Source organism: Candoia aspera, chromosome 9 (assembly GCF_035149785.1).
Source record: "Candoia aspera isolate rCanAsp1 chromosome 9, rCanAsp1.hap2, whole genome shotgun sequence".
Classification (NCBI taxonomy): domain Eukaryota; kingdom Metazoa; phylum Chordata; class Lepidosauria; order Squamata; family Boidae; genus Candoia; species Candoia aspera.
Genome location: NC_086161.1, coordinates 14,857,879 through 14,878,513, shown reverse-complemented (window position 1 = coordinate 14,878,513; position 20,635 = coordinate 14,857,879). Strand labels below are relative to the sequence as shown.

Sequence of the window (20,635 nt, the reverse complement as noted above, 5' to 3'; positions counted from 1 at the left end):
AGGTATGAAAAAATACTAGAAAACCTGTCTGGGAATGATAGTGAATAGTGAAAATGAAATGAATGTTAAAAATGTTAATGTCCATGAAAAAGTAATGAAAAGATTTAAGTGCTGTAAAAATGTCGAATAGTAAGACTGCAAGCATAAATGATATAACTGGAGAAATGGAAGAATGTTATTGCTGTTCTCCTATTGTCCTAACAGTGAGACACACACTGAGACGAGGAGTAGTTCTCTAGTGTTTATTACTGCTACACAAACAATCCTAACAAACAAAAACGCAGACAGATAAACCCCAAAAACTAAGGCGGGTCTGATCTGTGTCTCTCTGAATGGCTGCTTAATTCCTCAGTACTATGCATGCGTTTTCCACCCTGGATGGGAGCCCCTTCCTGCTCGCCATCATTATTCATGACACCTGTACAGTAATAGGAGATGGGTAGGGTAGCAAATGTGAATGCAAAAACTACAGGGGGATTTGTTATATCTGCCTGGGAAGGTGTTTTGATTGAAAGTGAGCAAAAATTAAGCAGTGTGGGACAGGCAGGGGTGCTCAGACCAGATTTACGCTGTATAAGAGGTCACTGAGAAAAGTATGAAATTGAGAGAGTAAGTTAATTAGTTTTAAAGAAAGTGTATAATAAATAGGCTTGCATTATGGAATGTTCTATACAAATATGGAGTTGAATGCAGTTTTATGGATGTGATAAGATTAGTATATGAGGGAAGCAGAGCATGTGTGAAAGTAAATGGAATGCTTAACTAATGGTTTACCACTGATCAGGGAGTAAGATGTGCTATGTCTTATTTTTGATGTATTTATAAACTATAATAAAGGTTTGTGGGGATGTTAAGAGCTTTGATGGTCAGGAGCATGAACGCCTACTTTTATATACTGATGTTTTAAGGTGTGCAAATGCTGATAGAAAGGTAAGTAGGTTCTATATTTACTATTAACGCCTTTTCTGCATTCTGAATAATGTTACTTGCCCTGAAAGGGAACAATGTGATGACATGTATATACTTACAAAAATAGGAATGAAGCTTTAGGTCATACCAATATTTTAATAACCAATGACGCATCTCTTATTCACGCTGCAAACCCATTATAGACATTACAGAAAATAAGATGTGTGGATGTGGATGATCAAAATCATCCTGGCTTGATGATACTGAGAACCGTTTTTTCCCCCCAGCTCCCGTGCTCCTAGAGTGTCCGGTGAGAGTGAAACTTGAGGCTGTTTTACGTGCATATTTGAACTTCTATTAATTATTTTAATCTGCTGTTACAGAACAGTCAGACTTGAAGAAAGTCTTGAAGATTTCAATTCTTTTTTTGAAAAATTGGGGTCTTTACTGTTCCAACCATTTGACAATAGGGCTGGTTCTAAACGACTGCATGAAAAGTAGTTCCAATCAGAAACCTGTCGTTAAACTCTGGCAACATCCTGATAGAGTGTTTTTTTTTTAATCCTGGCATTGCTGTCTCAAAAGTTGGCTCTCTGCTGTAAGACATCCCTGCTAGAATAGGCTGAGCCCAATTTGGAAATACTTGTAATGCTAAGTCACTGCACAGGAAGAAACTGAATTATCTGACCCAACATATTGCCTTAATTACAGGGGAAGTGTTTATTTTAATGCTTTGACACTATTTAATAAACATTTCAGATGATAGTTTTCTTTTCCAAAGATAGCAACATTGTTGCTTCATATTTACAACTTTTAAAATATTATGTGGCTGAACTGTAGTTTATGTTCCAAAGGATGACATACACATTTTAAAATAAACTAAGCATTTGTTGTGAATGACATGGGCTTGAGTGATTAAGGCACAAGATGATCCTTCAATTATTGCTTGTATACAGCCTCTGGCCCTTTGCCTCTCCAGTTGTGTCCCTATTATAGTAAGCTTGGGGAAATCTACACTTTGCCCAAATCAGATTTATTTATTTATTTATTTATTTATTGTCAAGTGTCAGTGTAACCCAGAACTTGGTGCATTAATCTCATACATTTCTGGACTCTACTGCTAAGACGACATTAGAGAGCCGAGTGGTTAAGGCACCAGGCTAGAAACCAGAAGACCATGAGTGCCACCTTAGCAAAAAGCCAGCTGGATGACCTTAGGCCAGTCATAACCTCTCAGCCCTAGGAAGCAGGCAATGGCAAACCACTTCTGCAAACTTTGCCAAAGAAACTGCAGGGATTAGTCCATGCATTGCCAGGAGTCAACGCTGACTCAGAGGCAAAAAAGAAAACAACAACCCACTACACTATTAAGGTGATACTGTGCATTGAGTGACATCTGGTTTGTACTTCGCACATGCAATCATGATTTTTGATCATTTTGTTCCCTAAATGGGATTCTATAATCCTCCTCTCTTCTGTGAGATTAATGGCTGTGGATTGGAAACTCAAATTTTATCCTCTGGCAAAGCCACAGGGAATATCAAACAGATGCCTGGAGCATCTGTGCAATCACATCTAAACAGAATATCAAAGTTCTATTTCAGTTTTCAAGTGATTTAAATGTAATAGTTTGTAATTATAAGTCTTCAAGAATACATGTACAAAGTACAATGCTGAGGTGCTAAACATCCAGCCAGTTTGTTCTACCCAGCAAACAGCAATACAATTGACACAGTAGCAACCTGACATGTAATGGTGCATATACTTGCTGCTCTTTACAGATGGGGAGAATTTAGCTGAAATAAATCCCTTGAGGGTAACTGCAGTCTGATCTTGAAGCCAACTATCCTGAGGAGTAATGGATTCTATTGTCAATATTCTAGACTACACTAGAGGATTAACAAAACTCTTTTCATCTTTATGACTGAAATACACCATACTTTTACAGAACAAGCTTAGTTTCAGAACATTTTGCTAATTTCTTTGTAGTCTTGCCTAGTTTCAAATAAATGCATAATCAAGAACACTTACTTGCATGGCTGTGTTAGCACAATTTGTTTATGGAATGTTAACCTGGTTTAATGAATTAACCCAGTTCTCTGGTTGGTTTGCTATACTGAACAATAAGCTAACCATATTCAGTGGCTTTGCCTAATACACTAGGGTTGGCTAGTTTGTAGTTCAGTGTACTGTCTGAACTTAGAAAATTTCTGACCTACTGCTAACTCAAACATTTACTACTATTAAATGTGGTGGTATCTGTGAAACTCTCCCAATGCTTTAGTTATAGTAGTATAAATTGTGTAAATTCATTTGGAATCAGTGGCTAGCCATTACATATGAATGAACTCAGGTTTAAATTTTTGTTTACTCTGGTGAAGGTGGCAAAAATCCAGTTAGCCTTCTTTACTTACCCCAATAAAACATTTTGTTCTCAGAAGAAAATGTTTTACAACAGTTAACTAGGAATGTGCTACTGGTTTATGAAGACACAGTATTTACTATTATCATAATGGATACTGAATTATCTTAGTTATGTATTAAATTTCAGACGTCTAACTGCATAAAATCTCAGTTCCTGGCATAGAACAGGTCCCAACGCAAAAATACAAGTCCCAACCTCTGAAAATAATAATAATATGATGATGATGATGATGATGATGCGCTTCTGCTATCAGGCATCCATTTCGAGTAAGAGAGTCCCGAGTCTCTCTCAAGCTTATCTAGAAAGAGAAACGTAAACAAACAGGCGCTTGAGCGCTTACCGGAACCTTTTTCCTCCGTTCTTTGTTTCTCTTCGGAAACTATTGAAAAATGATCGCTACGTCGCCGGCTGGATACTGTAATGGACCGGAAGAAGCGTGTGTTCCACCGAAAAGCCCCCCCCAGCGCACCCGTTTCCGGTTTGAGGGAAAGGAAATAAAACTCAGTAGCCGGACGGAGGTTGGATTGGGGTTGTTTCCTTTCGGCATACACCGGAGCGAGGATAGCCCTCCTCGTCCTCCGACGATTTCTACTGGCAGTAAGGTACGTGAACGCCCCTCAGCGGCGGCGGCTGCTGCTGCTGCTGCTGCTGGCCAGCCTTCCCCGACCAGCTGCGCTCGGTGTGGGGACTCCAACACCCCTAATCCCCAGCGCTCGCGGGATCAGATTGGGTATGAAGGGGGTTTGCGCCGTGCGGGTCTTCCAACAAGCATCTCGGCGTGCGCTGGCTGGTGGCTTCCCTAAAAGCCATAGTTTAGTACGCGCTAACGCGGCCCTGGCGTCCCAAGGCCCCATCCCCAGGCAGTCCCAGCAACCTCTGTTTGCGGGGTGGTTTTTGTTTTGATTGCAAAGGTTTTTAGGTCGCTTCGGTCCTCTGAGTCTGTGGCTTGGGCTCTGGTTCCCTCTTTACCAACTGAGAGCAATAAAATCTCATGTCCAAAAAGTTTTTGCCCACCACAGAAATTGGGGAGTACCCTCCAAGATGTGTTGAGGACCGTTATACAGATACCTTATGAATGCATTCAGAGATATCCTTGCTGGGATTACGGTGATGGCATCTATGCGCATGTACTCGATTGGTGTGCGAAACTCATGAGAGCTGTGAGTCGCTGCAAAGCGTACAATGCATTGCAAGAATTCAAACATGGACAGAGCAATCACGTACATCAGGGAATAAATACAATCAACATAAATTTCCCGCAATCATAATAGCACTGTAAAAAACCTAAGATAAATCAAAGCAGCCAGATTCATTGGCTGTACTGACTGGGGTGCATCTTCCATTCTTGTCTCAGGCCCCAAGGGCACATTTTAAAAGCCATGTTTTTAAAAGCTTCTTGAATATTAGAGGGGAGGAGAGCAGTCCTTATATATGGGTGAAATGGCATTCTATAGAATGGAGCTTCTACAGAGAATGCTTGCCTCCAGGCCCCCTCTCATCACAGGAGTGGTGAAGACTCTCAGCAAACACTTTCTACGGGCATGAAAGCATGTGCTTGCTGAGTAAGACAAAATTATTTGGGTTTGCACAGCATAGCGTGCTAACCACAAAAAGTAAACCTCAGTGGCTGCCTCCATAGATGATGCAAAGTCAAAACTCAAGCAGATTGCATTGTGGCTTAGTGTTTTGGATGAATAGAGCCATTGGCTGGCCTTGGACTTGTCACTACCTTCTCACAGAGCTGTGGCAGTAGAATGAGGTGGTAAGAAAGTTCACATTAGGTTTGAAGGCAATTCTCTTAAGTATGAAAGCCTTCAAATGGACCACTTGAAAGCCATTCATAAGAATAAGAGATTTGTCTTTGATTCTAACATGTAGAAGACATAGTTTTCAGGGTAGATATAGCAATCCATCTTTGTTCTATTTTTTGTCCTTTTAGTTCTCCTAAAAGTATTTTTGATTGTTGAGAATAGTATAACAGTAACTATAAATTTCAAATATAGTTCAGAATATTAACATGTTTGCTAAAAATCGTAGCTGATTATATTTTGAGGTATGCTGAACTAATAGATCAAACTTAGTTGTTCCAAATAGTAAGATAATTTCTTAAGATTCTTTCAGAAATATAAATTGGGCAGGGAGATGGGGGGCAGAATTGTGTGTGTCATATGGAATATAGGAAAAAAATATATAGATACTGCAAAGACATTCATCAAATGCTAATTTTTTTTTAGTCATCAGTTCAAAATAATTTTATAACTTCTGTTCTCAGGCTACTAAAATGTCCAATCAAAAAAAGTGTCCAGATTGTGGCTCCCTGGAAATTGTGGAGGATTCTCACTACACTCAGAACCAGTTGGTGTGTGCAGATTGTGGCTTTATTCTAACTGAAGGACTCCTCACAACCACATTTGCTGATGAAGAACATTTACAAGGTGAATGAAAGAACAACAGTGGAACTAAAAATTCCTGAGATCATAAGGTTTAAGTGTATTTGGGCTACCTGTGATCTGCTTGGATGAAAACATCCCTTTTCTAATCTTTTCTTGAAAATGTTCTGAAGAAAATAATTCTGTTATCTTCCATATCTCAGTGCTTTTTCCACTTCAAAAAAATCAGGACTGGAGTTTGGTAATGCACCTGGTCCTCACGTTAGTTTTGGATTTTCAAAAGGCAGTCTAGCTAGATGTGCTTGCACTGTTTAGCATAGTCTTCAACTATATCCAATCCTGAGTATTAATTCATTTCCAGCTTAATTCAGAATGATTTTCAAAGTCCTAAATGGCTTGAGTTCAGGATATATTTCACTCCATGAAATTCTACTAGTTCTGGTCATTGTTGGAAACTCTTCTGCCTCTTTTGTAGAAAAAAAATGGCCTCCTCTGTTTTAACTGATTTGAGAATTAGGTTTCATTTGAATTATTACTGGTAGTTTGTTTTAGATTATTTTGAAAAAGAAAATATTTAAGCAATTTTACTATTATTTGAATTCATTCCTCTTGGCTTCATTTGGGAGAGAAAGTGATTCTTCTTTTACATTATGCCTCTGTGTAAGATATGTGTAAGCTGCTAGTTTCACATTTCATATGTCTAGGATTGAATATAACAGTGGATTATTAAGAGTCATATCTAAAGAGAAATCATTTGCAGAAACTAAGGCTGGATTCTCAAACTCAATTGATCCTTAGATAGTATAGATTCTCCTCCAACCACCTCCTAGGTGTAGTAAAATTTTAGTTTGTATAATCCTCAAAGATTACAGCTATATGGCCAGATAGATCTAGACCAGTGTTTTCCAAACTTGGCAACTTTAAAATGTGTGGACTTCAACTCCCAGCATGCTGGGGGGGAATTCTGAGAGTTGAAGTCCATGCATCTTACAGTTGCTAAGTTTGAAAAACACTGATCTAGAGTGTACCAGGTTCAGGAAGAGAACCTGCACCACTGAAGTATTTGCAAATTGGTCTACTTTTGCAACCTGTAAAGAAAGTTGTTTGGTGAATTGTGATGTGCTTTTTGTCATTGTTTTTCTCTCTCATCTGTTTCCTTTTTTGTCTTTCTAGAAGTGACATATTCACGAAGCACCGGTCAAAGTGAGCAGCTGAGCCGCTGCTTGCAGAGAGGTAAATGTTTAACATTACCAATCAGCACCTTTTGGTGTGTTGTAGAAATTACTGTTTTTCCCATTTCTGAAGGGTGCAGCCCTTTCCTTTCTAAAAACAAAACCGTTCTTGTATTTTAAATTACCTGTATCCTTGCTAAGGGCTGATTTCCCATTTGAGATTTTTGGAGGAGCTCATTGAATCCCTGAGTAATTAATCTTGGTACCAGGGTTTTTGCTGGTTAAGCAGGCTTTATAATTGTCTATATAAAATTACAATAAAGAAGGAAACCCATTACTGCAGCAATGCTAATGCATGTGGGGGGACACACACAGACACAGACTAAAAGGCCACAGCTAACACAGACTGCCTGACTGAGGGGAGATATACAGGAATTTATTACACATTATTATTATTATTATTATTATATGTAAAATCCAATTGACCAAATAAAGCTGCCTTGGTTTTGGTTTTATGAGAATAACGTGAGACATCCATTTAAAAACAAAAATAAAATATTTAAATTAAAATTTGGCTACATGTATGTGTATACCCATTCTGCTTTGCAAATACCTTGAACTTCTCCATATACTGATTCTCCAACTCCCCCCCCCCCCGCCATACATTCATTTATTCCAGATGTTTGCTAAGGACAAGCATTTGTGAATTCTATCACTACAAATGGAAATTGAACAAAAGCTTGCTGCCCTTCTTAAAACCACATATGGAGTAATGCCATTAGAACAGAACAGTGATATTTGTCCAATAGCACTCATGTTGTAAAGCAGTTGCCTTCAATACAAGTAGGTGCCAAGCAGGTATGTTTAGCTGGGTCATATCAGTCAGTGCATTATAACTGAAAAAGGGTTGGCCCTGGCAATTACTTAATTTCTGAAGCAGTGTTAAGTAGGAATGGAGTATATGTGGTCCTTCAAAGACTACAGCTCCAGCCAACATTGCCAGAAATATCTAGAGGGCCATGGTATGGACATTTTTCTTAAGTGTCTTTTTCTACATTGTCTTTTTCCACAGGAATTAGGCGTGTCCGGGATCTCTGCAAAGTTCTCCGACTTCCTTCTCTATTTGAAGATACAGCAGTGTCCTATTACCAACAGGCAATCAAGTGCCCCTGCTTTGCTTTGGTCAGCTTGGAGAAGAAGGAGATAATTATAGGCTGCTGTGTTTTTGTGACCTGTCGACAGCACAACTGGCCCCTGACAATGGGCACTGTCTGCTTGCTACTTTATGCGGACAAGGAGCTGTTTTCCAGAACCTACCTGCGTTTCTTAAAAGAACTGGCACTGGATGTACCAACTCTGAGCTTGATTGATCTTGTGAAAACACACCTCAGCAGGTATGTTGATGCTTTAATGCTCTTTTCTCATAAACTTCTGAACCACTGTTGTGTAGATGCTGAAGAGTTACGGATGTTTTAGGGGTGGAATTAACTCTTTATTATTTAGGCTTCAATATACTGGTTCTAGAAGCGCTCTATAGACTGATGGTGCAATATAGCAACTTCCCTGAAGCTTGATAGGGCTGAGTGTGATTGATACTTTCTCAAAAACATTTCTAGTGAACTTGAAGTTTTCTCAGAGTTGCTGGAGGACTGAACTAGATGTTCTGCTAAACATGTCTGCTTTCTGAAAATGTGCTGCAGGTGTAGTCCTCTTGGCTTGTTTTACCTAATATAAAATGTGAACTTAGGTTTTAGGTAGTTAGAAACAGTTGATCTGGACAGAGTCTTCAGGTGCAGCCCTTAATTGTCCTGCGCATCTTTGGATGCAGTCCTGCATCTGCCTGATTTGGGTGAATCTTTATTATGTTTGGAGTGGGTAATAGAAAGAAGAAAGGTCTTGTTAAGGGGTCTTCAGAGGCATGTATATGAGGTCAGGCTCTATGTCTGAAGTGTAAGTTTTGTATTGGATGTACTCTTCTGGATGGGCTGTGCAATATGTTCTTACCAGGAGATATGCAGATTTAGACAGGCATAGCCAATCATTTCTTGTTTGCTAATCATAATCTCAACTTGGGGGAGAAGTAAACCAGCTCTAGCAATGATCTAAATAATGTTTAAAATGGGAATGACATTCTTGCTTTAAAAACACACCTACCTGTGAGGAAGGGACAGATTCCATGGAATCTCTGATAGCAGAGCATTAGCAGACACAGCCTGTATTTACTTGAACAGATTAAGCTCAGGTTTTTTTTTAATACGTTGGTTTTTCCTCAGATTATATAAATCTATTGGTTTTAATTTGACTGAATAACAAATAATCAATGCATTACTGTGCTTTTGTGGTACTGGTATGTTGTAGCTGGCCTAGTTAGGAAATACATTTCTACTGTTATGTGTGAGAAGAGACTGGATTATTTTTAGGATGATGCTTGCCCTCTGCTGCTCTTAAATATGTGTATTAATCTGCATGCACCAAAAAAAAAATGCTAGATTATCTGGGCTATGTGTTAAATCAGTCAAAAATGTTTTATTTATTAAACGATCAAATATTGCAGCCCTAGATATTGCATGTAATATTTCTAAAACTGTATAAAATTAAAGCAAAATCATGGGCTATATTGGTAGGTTTTTCCATCCCCCAATATATTTTGTTCCTTCAGCTTTAAGTTTTTCCAGGAATCATCCAGCATCCCAGCCAAATTTCTGGAAGAAAAAGAGACGCTGTTGGCACGGACAATCCAGATAGTGGAGCTTGCCAGCGAGACTTGGCTGGTGACTGGTCGGCACCCCATCCCCATTGTGATGGCAGCAGCCTTCCTGGCATGGCAGTCCTTGCAGCCTGTTGGCCGCCTCACTTGCACCCTTACCCAGTTCTGTAAGCTTGCTGGCATGGACATGCCACGGCCAGCCCCACAAAGACTGAAGGAACTGCATAATATCCTCCTCCAGATGGCCTCTCAGCTGGGTTGGTTGCGAGGGCTCAAGGTGGACCGGAGGACTGTGTCCAAGTACATTGGAGACTTGCTGCAACATCGCCATGTGCTCCTGCGGGCTGCTTTCCGTACGGTGGATACCACAGAAAATTACGAGCCAGAGACCTCCACAGCACCACCAGCCCAGCAGCCTATGAAAGCAACTGTTGCTTTGACAGAAGAGGCTTCCATTGCTGGGAAGAAGCGGATACCGTTGCTTCCACCTTGCATCCTGTACCCAGCAAAGAAGCTTCGACCCAGCAATCCAGACCCTGAGGGGCCACCCATCACAGGGGATGAGCCCATTTTAGACAGCGAGGTAGAGCAATACATCCGGACTCCAGAAGAAAGGGAACTGTTTAGCAAAATTCAAGCTCGCCTATGCTAGTGAAGCTATTGAGTGAGTCATAAAAGTCTGCAATCAGTGACAACATAGGTTGGGTTTATATTTATAGCCCATAGACCCAGAGTTATTTCTGTCCTGAGGTTAGATGAAGGCATGGTGTTCAGATAATGATCTTTAAGAAAAAAAAACAACCTCACATCTTAATAGCCTTTTGCAATGTTTTGCTTCATATGCATTGGTTGGGGTTTCCTGAATTTGCATTACCAACAAATGTAGAAGGTACCAGATTGGGGAAAGCAGATAGAACATCAGCTCTAAAGTCTTTCACTAGATGTTGAAAGAAAGTAATATTTATTTTCCTAAAAGGCTGCTTTTTGACTTAGGTGTATGCTGATGAAATTAATGGTGATGTGCTTCCACCACATTTTTGATCCTGGACATCAGAAATGTGTGGATGTAATCTTACTATATTAAATGATCTGCGTCAAAGATGCTCCTGGTTTATTTTGCTTGTTCTGTTTTGAACTGGATTGTCCCCCTTTCCAGTTAAAACATTGTTTTGTATGCTACTGTGGTAAAGGTAAAGGTTTCCCTTGACATTAAGTCCAGTCGTGTCCGACTCTAGGGGGCGGTGCTCATCTCCGTTTCAAAGCCGAAGAGCCAGCGTTTGTCCGTAGACACTTCCGTGGTCATGTGGCCGGCATGACTACACGGAACGCCGTTACCTGCCCACCGAAGCGGTACCTATTAATCTACTCACATTTGCATGTTTTCGAACTGCTAGGTTGGCAGGAGCTGGGACTAGCAATGGGAGCTCACCCCGTCACGCGGATTCGAACCGCCGACCTTCCGGTCGGCAAGCTCAGCAGCTCAGCGGTTTAACCCGCAGCGCCACCGCGTCCCTTGTTATGCTACTGTAGAGGTTTCCCATATTGCTCTGGTAACACTGAGGGTAAACGTTCATTTAACACTCAACAGGTCAAGTGGGCTTAGCATCTGCAGTCAGTGACCGATGTTGGAAGTGACTCCATTAATAGCATAGAGAAGGCCATATTGCAATGATTCCCATACCTGGTCATCTGTAGGGGGGCAGGAGGAACAAGTAAAATCATGCTTGGCATGACATCATCATGCAAATAGGCCAACTGTCCCATGTATAAATGGGATGAAATCAGCACATCCCTTTAAATTCCATGGGTGAAACTCCACAATCTTAGTCTTCAGCTTGTGTTTCTTCCCCTTGTTGTTTGGATAGTACCTACAACCTTTCCTGTTTGACTTCAGCAAGGGAAAAAAAAAAAGCTACTGTAGAAAGATTGGAGAAGAATTGGCCCAATTGGGATGATAGACACCATTTGAACGGGTGCACAACTTGGGCACTTCTAGCCCTCATGAATAGGTAGATGGAGAAGCAGTTCATCAAGACTGTGCAGGAGATTCCTTAATAAGCTGCCTATCCCCTTAGATGATCAACATCTAAGACCAATTTAGTTGCTTGAATGACTGCTCACCCCCCACGTGTCTTTTAACTGCTATGAAACTGACTCCCATTGCTTGGAATCAGTACAAGTTTGGTTTATGACTGATCAAATATTAAAAGTGTGCAGGTTGGGTTGGCAAAGCACGGATGGAACATAAGAGCAATACCTAGCGCATTGGATATTGCAGTTCTTTTAATATATTAAACAAGAAACATCTGCTAAAAACAGTTCATTTGTATAAAATGCAAACACACCAAAAATGTATTAAATGCATTCTTTGGCACAGCTGTCTCTCAAAAAGCTCTGTTTTTGATATGTCATTTGCTCAAAATGTAAACCAACAAAACAAAGGGTCGTTATACAAAGTTTCCCCCAGTAATATTATTTCATTCTAGCAAGCATATATAACAAGTTCAGCGTTGCCAATATCATGTGGGTTGTAATATTGCCATATAAAATAGTTAAGGCTTTATTAAACGTCATACATATGAAAACCAAGAAGGATGGGGAAAATGGCCTTTTTCCAAGAGAAAAAGAGAAGGGTGAAGTGCTTTTATCGCTTTTCATGGCTACTGTTTTCCATGCCAGCTTTCAAAAGTCTTAGGCCATCCCCAAGATTGGCCTAAGGCTGGCTGGCTTGTGAAACCACACAGCCTCTGCAGTTTTGTGGAGGTAGGTTTTCCAGAGGCAAAGAGGGCTGTGGAAGCCCATCCATTCCTTCTGCCCTCTATACAGAGTGTAGGGTTTCCTCTTTCTCTTTTTAAACAGGCATGGTACAAATTAGTTTAAATGAGTTAATTAAGCATTATGGAGCAGTAAAAAATAAACACGCAGACACACAAATGGACAAAGAAGACATTTGTGGTATTTTTGCATAGAATGACTGAAGGAAAATTGGATCACAGTGTTGTTACAAGCACTGCCCTTTGGGGCAGACGTATTCACTGTTGATAACTCTTTGTTCAACCCTGGAAATAAGACTAAGTCAACACTGGGGCTGTTGTCAAGGAGGCTTCTGGGAGTTGCAAGAATCACGGCCAAAGCCATGATTTTCCATTGGAATGGAAAAACTCCAAACTCCATGGAATGTTCAGTGCTGTAACCGTGGTCTTTCTGGGCTCTGCTTTAAATAAGGAATTTTGCATCCCTCCAATAAACTGTTCTTAACAGCAGCCTCCTGTGGGTATAATCTTAGTCCATAAATCCAAAAAGTTCATGTCTGTCTCTGTAAACAATACAAGGCAATGATCCTAAAGAGCTAAAGGATTTAAGCCAATGCCTTCCCTCTGATCAAGTTGAAATTTGTAGCAAGTTGTTACATTCTTCATAAACATGGGTGCGGTATTTGTACGATCCCATCCTTCTGCTTTTGATTGTCCACCAAATGTTCCTTGCTGTTTTGTTGGCTAATACATTAGATAATTGTACAATGTACTCTGAAGGGTTGATTTTAAATGAGTAACATGCATTTCTCTCCCCTTTTTACCCCAATTGGGTAACATGCATTCTTCCAAGAACCTTGGAAGTTCAGCTGTTCATCAGTAATCTTTTTGTTGTTGTTCCTTTTAATTCCAATGAACTGATGTTATCTCTCTGACATGAAAAGCCTCCACAGAGTGCATTGTATAAACAAATATGATATGCCCCATTTCATAGGCCAAACCCTTTTTATGTGGTTCATGCTATCAAGAACAAGTAAGTGTACTTTAGAACTGGTTCCTTTAAAAAAAAGAAAGCAGCTATTTATATGGGAAGGTTTGCTTGATTATAGCTGGGTTCACACAACACGCTTAACCTCATTATTGAAGTAATTTTCTGGATTTTTGCAATACATAAAAAAATAACCAAATAACGTAACTAAAATCCACATTAATGGGTGTGCAGATCCTGCTGTATTTGTGAAAATTTTAAAAAATACAGAAGGAGTAAGCAAAAGAGCTAAATGTTTTAAGACCAAGTGGAGTGGGGGAAAAGAACCCTTCCTGGCCTGGTACCCTCTAGAAATACTGAACTTTAGCTAACAGAATCTCAAAGCAGAATCATCTTTCTGTAGACTTCTAGGACTTTTGTTTCAAGGAAGCCAGGAATGGAAGAGGGCAGCACAGCTGCTGTAGAGGAGGGAATTGGTTTGCCATTTAGTATGTTCACCAATTCCTCCAAAGAAAGGGATGCACTTTTGGGATTAGATTTCTCTTTGTCTCTTGTTTTCCTTAAAAAAAACAGGCGTAATCATAATTCCCATTAAGCCAAGGCAGGAATCCCTCAACTGTTGGGCAGATTTGAAGTACTGAAAATATGACCACCTCACAAAATGGCTGTCATGGCACGTTGTGTATTTACCAGAAATAAAATGATAGTAAAAATAAAAAAAATTACTATCCTGCTATTAGCTCATATTTTGTTCTTTTTCTGAGAAGTTGGTCGCATTTTCAAAGCATTGGGCTATAGCCACTGCTTGTCCTAACAGTCAGGAATCACGCTGAGACGAGGAATAGGTCCCTAGTGTTTATTACTGCTACATAAGACAGAAAATCCTAACAAACTGCAGAAGTGTGGGAAAAACCCAGACAGATAAACCCCAAAAGTCAAGGCGGGTCTGATCTGTGTCTCTTTGAATGGCTGCTTAACTCCTCAGTACTACGCATGCGTTCTCCCCCCTGGATAGAGGCCCCCTCCTGCTCTCCATCAGTACTCATGACACTGCTATTGTCTTCTTCTATGAGGGCCATGCCTGGCCAGAGGCACTTCTGGAAATAATGAACATGACAGAAGCTGGCAGTTATCCCTGCAGCAAAACCAGCTTCCTGTTTAACTTTAAAATACTGTTTTAATTTTAAAAAGTGGAATAGGAAATCTGGAAGTTGCTGAGGAAGATGTCTATAGGCACACTGGTGCTATGAATATCATGTCGAGGTAACTAGAGCAAAGATGCGATTCATTAATTTAAGAATGAATCTCCTCATTTGTGTCATATTTGATCTTTCCTCAACTGGTAACATTACAGATGTGGTGCTACATACTTGGGAGCTGTCATCAACCAGAGTAGGAAATCTTTTTTTTTTTCCTCAATTGAGCTTTTCATATCTACAGGAGGGATTTATTCTTGAATGTGCAACATGGCATGTAATAGATGGCCCTATACCATTGGGCACAGAGTAAATTAGTGGCTGGCAAAGAAAATAATAAGGCCGATTCTTTCCAATGTTTCTGGAAGCTGCCTTTGAGAAAGAATCACAATGCCTTCATTCAGCTCATTTTTGACACAGCAGATTCAACCCCACTTCAGTTTGGTGATTGCTGCACAATTCAGTGAAACAGTTATTGCAAAGAGGCCTTTTTCACGTATATCACATATACATATATATAAAGGGAACGTCCCAAAGGTGCTTAAAAACCATATTTCATAGCTTCCCAAATCCTTAAAGGACTAATGTCATGCAAGCCTCTAAGACCTTTTCCTTGGCAATTTTACTCTATTCTAAAGTTCCATAGTGAGTTACTTTATTATTATTTTTCTGTTTGCTGCATACATGTGCTTTCCTTTGTATAATTTGGGGTTATGGCCCTTCTTTAAAAAAATATGGTTAACTAAACATACCAGTTTTAGTAAAATAATTTATGTGCGCATGGGCAAAAAAAGCAAGAAGGATACTGCTTTATTTGTAGGCCGAGGAGAATCTCTCTTGTACAGGAGAGCAAATCCATGTTTTAAGGTGTGGGCTGACACTTGCAGTTCTTATAAATGCCCACAATAGATCTGTTGCCATTTTAAACCTATTGATTAACAGTATAATATCCCGCTCTTTTGTGAGCACTGGGCTTTGCTTATCCCTCGTAAGAACTATAAAATTGTGTTTATATTTTTTTTAATAGATTGATCTTGCCAATTAAACTGCAGCAGCCTCATGTTTTTCAGAGGCTTCTATGTGGCATGTTAGTTGAATCATGCCTATAGTCAGGCTTCATGTGGGGAGTGACCCAACTTTGAATCACAGAAATAGGTAGAACTGCCTGAGCATTTGTTCAGTGTGTTCTCCTCCCCATATTCAAAGTTGGAAGTAAGCCTTCGGGACTGTTTAGCAGCTGTGTGGCAAATGTGCCCCAAGAGCCTTGGCCATGGGAGCACAAACTGATAATCTCATTCCCCTCCAGTTCCACAGCAGGTAACTTGGAGGGTGGATTTGTTGATAGCTTCTGCCTGAAAGTGCTATTAAGTAGACTTATGTAAAACATCTCAAGCTCAGAACAGCTGCGATGACCTTACCTGAAATATTTTGCTCCAGAAGTGTTTCAACTTTGAAACTTCTCTTAGAGCAGCATTCTGGTAAAATCAGAACAGGCCACTCCAAACTTGAATAACTGTTCTGAGTTCTAAATGTTTTGCATACCTCTACTGTTAAGCAACTTTGGGCAATGATACCCAATGGATCATATTCTCCCAAGTTTCTCCCTTAAGGAAGACTAACGGTTGTCACCCAAGCATGCACCTTCAAGACAGTAACATTTAATAGTGCATCTTTCTTTCTTGTGGCTTTTTCCTTGACAACTCCACAATCACTTACTAGATTTATCAGAAACAAACCAAAACTAGGTATGTGTATAGGCATTGAACAACAGGGGAGAGCTGCCCACCTCTTACACAACATGAGTTATTTAGCATAAAGCATGCAGGGACTTTCCATTGGATAGCAATTTTGCCTATACATATGTACACAGCATATTAGAAATTTTAGCTTATAGATCATCACCTTCCTGGGTATGTTATACAAAAATATCAAGGATCTAAAGGGACATGAAGGAGGGAGAACATACAATCACAAGAACAGATGATTGTTTCTCGCTTTGCAGCTTTGCAACTTTGGCACATTGGGCGATGGTGGCTTTCTGTCCATTCTCTGGAGAAAAATGTTCCCTGCCACAAAGAACAGCAACTTCACTTGATACACAAGTGAAATGTGCTGTGGTTCCCATGGCAGGTCAACAGTCTCCCTGCTCCATCCACTCAGGAAAACTGGCAGGGAGCATGGTTCTTGCCTACCCATATCATACTATCCAAGCCTATGTAGTGCATAATAGTGTCCTCTTCAGTGTGAGTTTGGCAGGCTCTGGCAACATGGGTAACCTGCAGCTTCCTACCTGAGTTGGTGTTGCTCTAGAATCCCAGCTGCAGAGGCTTTTGACCCTTCCCTACACTGTTGTCTCACTCTTCCAGAGACCTGTTTTCATGCTGCCTCCATTGTCAGCACCACTGAGATTTATGTCATATTTGCTGCCCTTCAGGACTCCATTCTGATTGGCCGCATTGAGTGGGAAGGAGCGCCTCTTAGTCTCTCTTTCTGCAGAGGTGTTGGTCTGATGCTTAAGGTTGTCTCTGCTGGCACTTTTCCTCTGGCCTCGGCCAAAATCTGCAGCCTGGGGGCCACCACTGCCATCACTCAAGTCAGACTGTGTCAGGGCCGATTCCAGGGGCAGAACTATCCCTTGGCTCCGGTGGTTCAAAGGGCTATTCCGACTGCTTTGGTAACTCTCTGAATGACTGTTCTGAAGGCTCCCACTCTCACTAGTAGGATGCTCTGAGGAAGGTCCCCGCATTGACTTTAGGCGCTGGTGTTTCCCTTCTCGATACAGTTTAGTTCTGCTTTTATGGTGCCTGGTGCGCCCATGGAGATTATTCGTATACCTGGTTGGGGGGGTACTCTTACTGTTGGAAGGCTCTGCATCCTCATAGCAGGCAGCTGTTACAGGGGTGCTGTCTGTCTGGCCAAGGGCCACTTGCAAATTGTTGAGCTTGCAGGGCCCTGGGGTTGAAATTGTGCTGGTAGGGGAAGATGAAGACTTAATGGACTGAGCTACTTCTGGGTTGCAGCCAATGAAGACCTGTGAGCCATCCTCAACACCCACTCCAGTGTGCCCATAAGCCTGCATAGGTAAAGCATTCCTGTAAGATGGGCAGCAGGTAAACCATGAACTCTGTACATCCCTGCGCCGGGCACAGTGGTAGATAAAGATGAAGAATCCTAATGCTCCAGCAGTGACTCCATAGAGGCAACTGAAGACAACCTTCAGGAGGAACCAGCGCTGAGATACTGCCATTGCTCCAAATGTCCATAGAGTGAGGTATAGGAAGTGGGTGATGACAAGGGCCCAGAGCTGCACCCCTAGGGAATACACACCATCAACATCAGCAGCGTGGGGGCTGGAATTCAGTGTGACTGAAAGTGACCCTGAATCGGTCAACAGGTTGCTACTGCCTCCCAAGTGCTGCCGGGTTTCCAAGGGCTTGGGCATTTCTTTGGGATCCTTAGCTTGGCACTGCAGACTGATTCCAGCACACAGGAAGTAAATCCAGGTGATGAGCAGAATGAAAGCTGCAGGCACAAAGAATGCTCCAATGCTTGGTCGGCAAGCCAGCCAGCAGCTGGGTGGAGAAAGAAAAAGTTGGCCGAGTTTTGAATGGCTACAAAGCAGCAACAACTTTGCTCCTATTCTTCAAGACAAACAAACATTCTCTTGGTTACCTCAACTTTAAGGCAGACATAGTGAGACTTGGGTCCTCTGGAAACTACATGTGTGGGAGGGGGAAAATATCTTGGTGGCTCATAGCCAAAATAGTTAAACCAAATGTCTCTATTCAGATAACCTATATCATAGAATGCCTGTTAATGCACACCTTGTCCTTTCTGAGATGTAAGATGGCATCTGAAGGAAAGGATTAGACAGGATTTATAGGGGCAAGGAAGGGGAACATCTTTAATCCCCAAGAGAGCTTCAAAAACCTGGAAACTTGTTTTAGTTTCACTGGTGATTGTTTCCAAGTTTTGGGATCCATTTGTGCAACTGGATATACAGTATATTGTATGTGCAAGTAGATATAATGGACTAGCAGCAAGGTGGATGGACTTGATTACAGCAGCAATGGGTGCACTGTTGGAAGACCTGAAGGACCAGGTTGGGGACAGATTATCATGGAGAAGGTCTGTCTATATGGCTGTTAAGAATCGTTATGAGTCAATCAACCTGATGATCCGTAATCAATCAATGTGCAAGTAGCACATGATACCTTAGGATGCAAATTGGATATTGCAATTACTTACTATGAGTCCTGATCTCCATAATTGTCAATACGGACTGCCGCTGTAATCCCACAAATGATCAGAGGGATCCCACCAGCAATCAGGTAGAACCTGGAAAGAAAACCAGAAAATAACATCATGCAGAATTCATCCCATGAACATGGAAATCATTCCACAAGGTATTCTGTGGCACAGCAATAAAAAGGAACTAAGCCACCATTTGGGGGATTAGAAAGATTCAGATGACTATTGGAGATACAAGAACCAAGTCCTAAACTGGATACAATAATCATAGGTTAGGTTCATATAGCACGCTGATCTTGAATTAACAAACCACAGTTGTATTTACATAACCTTCCTTGCATTTTGCAAGCAAGTTAAATTGGTCCTATTTCATTGTGCTTTGGGTATGAATTGAGTGCGGAAACCATCATCGAAAATTGATTGTACTGATTTTATTCTTGTATATTTTGTTTGTTAATTGCTAATTTTCTCTTGTTTCTGCTCAAGATCAGAACAAACACATTTTGAAAGAAAGGAAAGACATTATTGCCCAAACCAGTGAACCATATTATAATTCAGTGTTACAGCTTGATTCAAAGAATCAAACAATGATTAAGTTCCCACCACACACTGAGTCACTATCTATATGCATTTAAATGGGGTTTCTTTTGTAGATTAACCATGGCAACCTTCATCTACCCCCTCTTCCCTGCAACCTTCTGGTCTCTCCCAACAAGTCCTATAATTCCTACTTCCTTGATACCGTAGCATTGGACGTGGGGCAGGCTGAGATGGTTCCCCTTCCTGCTGTTGGGGTGCCCTCCAGGTGGATGCCTTGTAGATTACTCGCGCCATCACTGCCATCCACAGAAGAGTAGATAAGGAAGAATAATGGAGAATGATACCAACCTGGGGAGGGGAGGGGATGTGGGAGAACAGACATATGGGAAGATGGTAAGACTTATTATAACTCCCAGCACTTCATTTGTGGGATGGTCTATTCCCTCTAAGTCTGGTGAGATATCAGTGTTGTTCAAAGGGTGGACAAGTTCAAAAACTTTTAGAAGGGTTTTAGGATGTCCTTAAATTAGGGCCATCTACTTGATGGTTGTGGGAGCCTCATAACACCTGGAGGGTCATCAACTTCCCCATTTTGCCTTAATGGTAAAGTAGCTAAGGGCTTGGGTGTGTGTGTGCTTGTGCATACATGCACTTAAATCAGTGTCCTCGGCTGCCTGGCAATGGGTTTTTTTGCAACTTTGGGCAAAGAGTGAAAGAGTCTGGTCATGGGAATAGTGGTTTGCAAATATTGCAGGGGTGGAACATCTGTCCATTTGTTCCTTACCAGGCAAACAGGTGGCAACATCTCCCTTGCATCTAGAGGTAGTTAGACAATCAAAATGGTCCTGTATTAACATATTTACTGATTAATGAGATGCTAAAGTATACGTATCAGCTCTCAGAATTCCCAGGGGGCACGTTTGATGTGATTGGGAATTCTGGGAGTTGCTGTCACCCCATGTGGAAGATGCCAGATTGGAAGAAGGATGCAGGGGCTAGAATTTTTCTACACTACAAAGGGAACACTGATGTGGTCCTGAAGTCATTTTTAGCAGCTTCTCAGTGTTCTTGTGTGAAGAGAACCTCTCAGTGATGTGCCATCTGACAAAACCTTCACACCCAAGTTGGTCAGGTCCTCTTCTCATACTCACTGCTTGGCATATGGCTATGTAGTTGGTGAGGGTGATGCCACCTGCAAACACAGCTGATGTCATGGCGATGTGAAAGCAGAGGTTTAGCAGCATGTGCCAGCACTTCTGTGCAATATGAATGGTGCTGAAAAAGAAAACAGAGATAAGAAAGTT

General features: G+C 41.1%; 2 protein-coding genes across 2 annotated transcripts in view; one reads left to right on the top strand and one right to left on the bottom strand.

The window, feature by feature from the left end:
- Window positions 1–3,815: 3,815 nt before the first annotated feature.
- Window positions 3,816–10,706, top strand: BRF2 (BRF2 RNA polymerase III transcription initiation factor subunit). The gene is made up of 5 exons (XM_063311143.1): window positions 3,816–3,936; window positions 5,607–5,769; window positions 6,898–6,957; window positions 7,969–8,290; window positions 9,556–10,706. Exons 2-5 carry the CDS (start codon window positions 5,616–5,618, stop codon window positions 10,253–10,255), a joined length of 1,236 nt encoding a protein of 411 aa, XP_063167213.1. The 5' UTR covers window positions 3,816–3,936; window positions 5,607–5,615; the 3' UTR covers window positions 10,256–10,706.
- A 1,162-nt stretch (window positions 10,707–11,868) lies between these two features.
- Window positions 11,869–20,635, bottom strand: part of ADGRA2 (adhesion G protein-coupled receptor A2) — an 86,231-nt gene continuing 77,464 nt past the window's right edge. The window contains exons 16-19 of the mRNA XM_063311437.1: window positions 20,483–20,606; window positions 19,534–19,679; window positions 18,789–18,878; window positions 11,869–18,112 (exon numbers count right to left, since the gene is read on the bottom strand). Of these exons, the coding sequence (XP_063167507.1) occupies window positions 16,882–18,112; window positions 18,789–18,878; window positions 19,534–19,679; window positions 20,483–20,606 (1,591 nt within the window). The 3' untranslated portion in view covers window positions 11,869–16,881. The remainder of the gene's footprint in view (window positions 18,113–18,788; window positions 18,879–19,533; window positions 19,680–20,482; window positions 20,607–20,635) is intronic.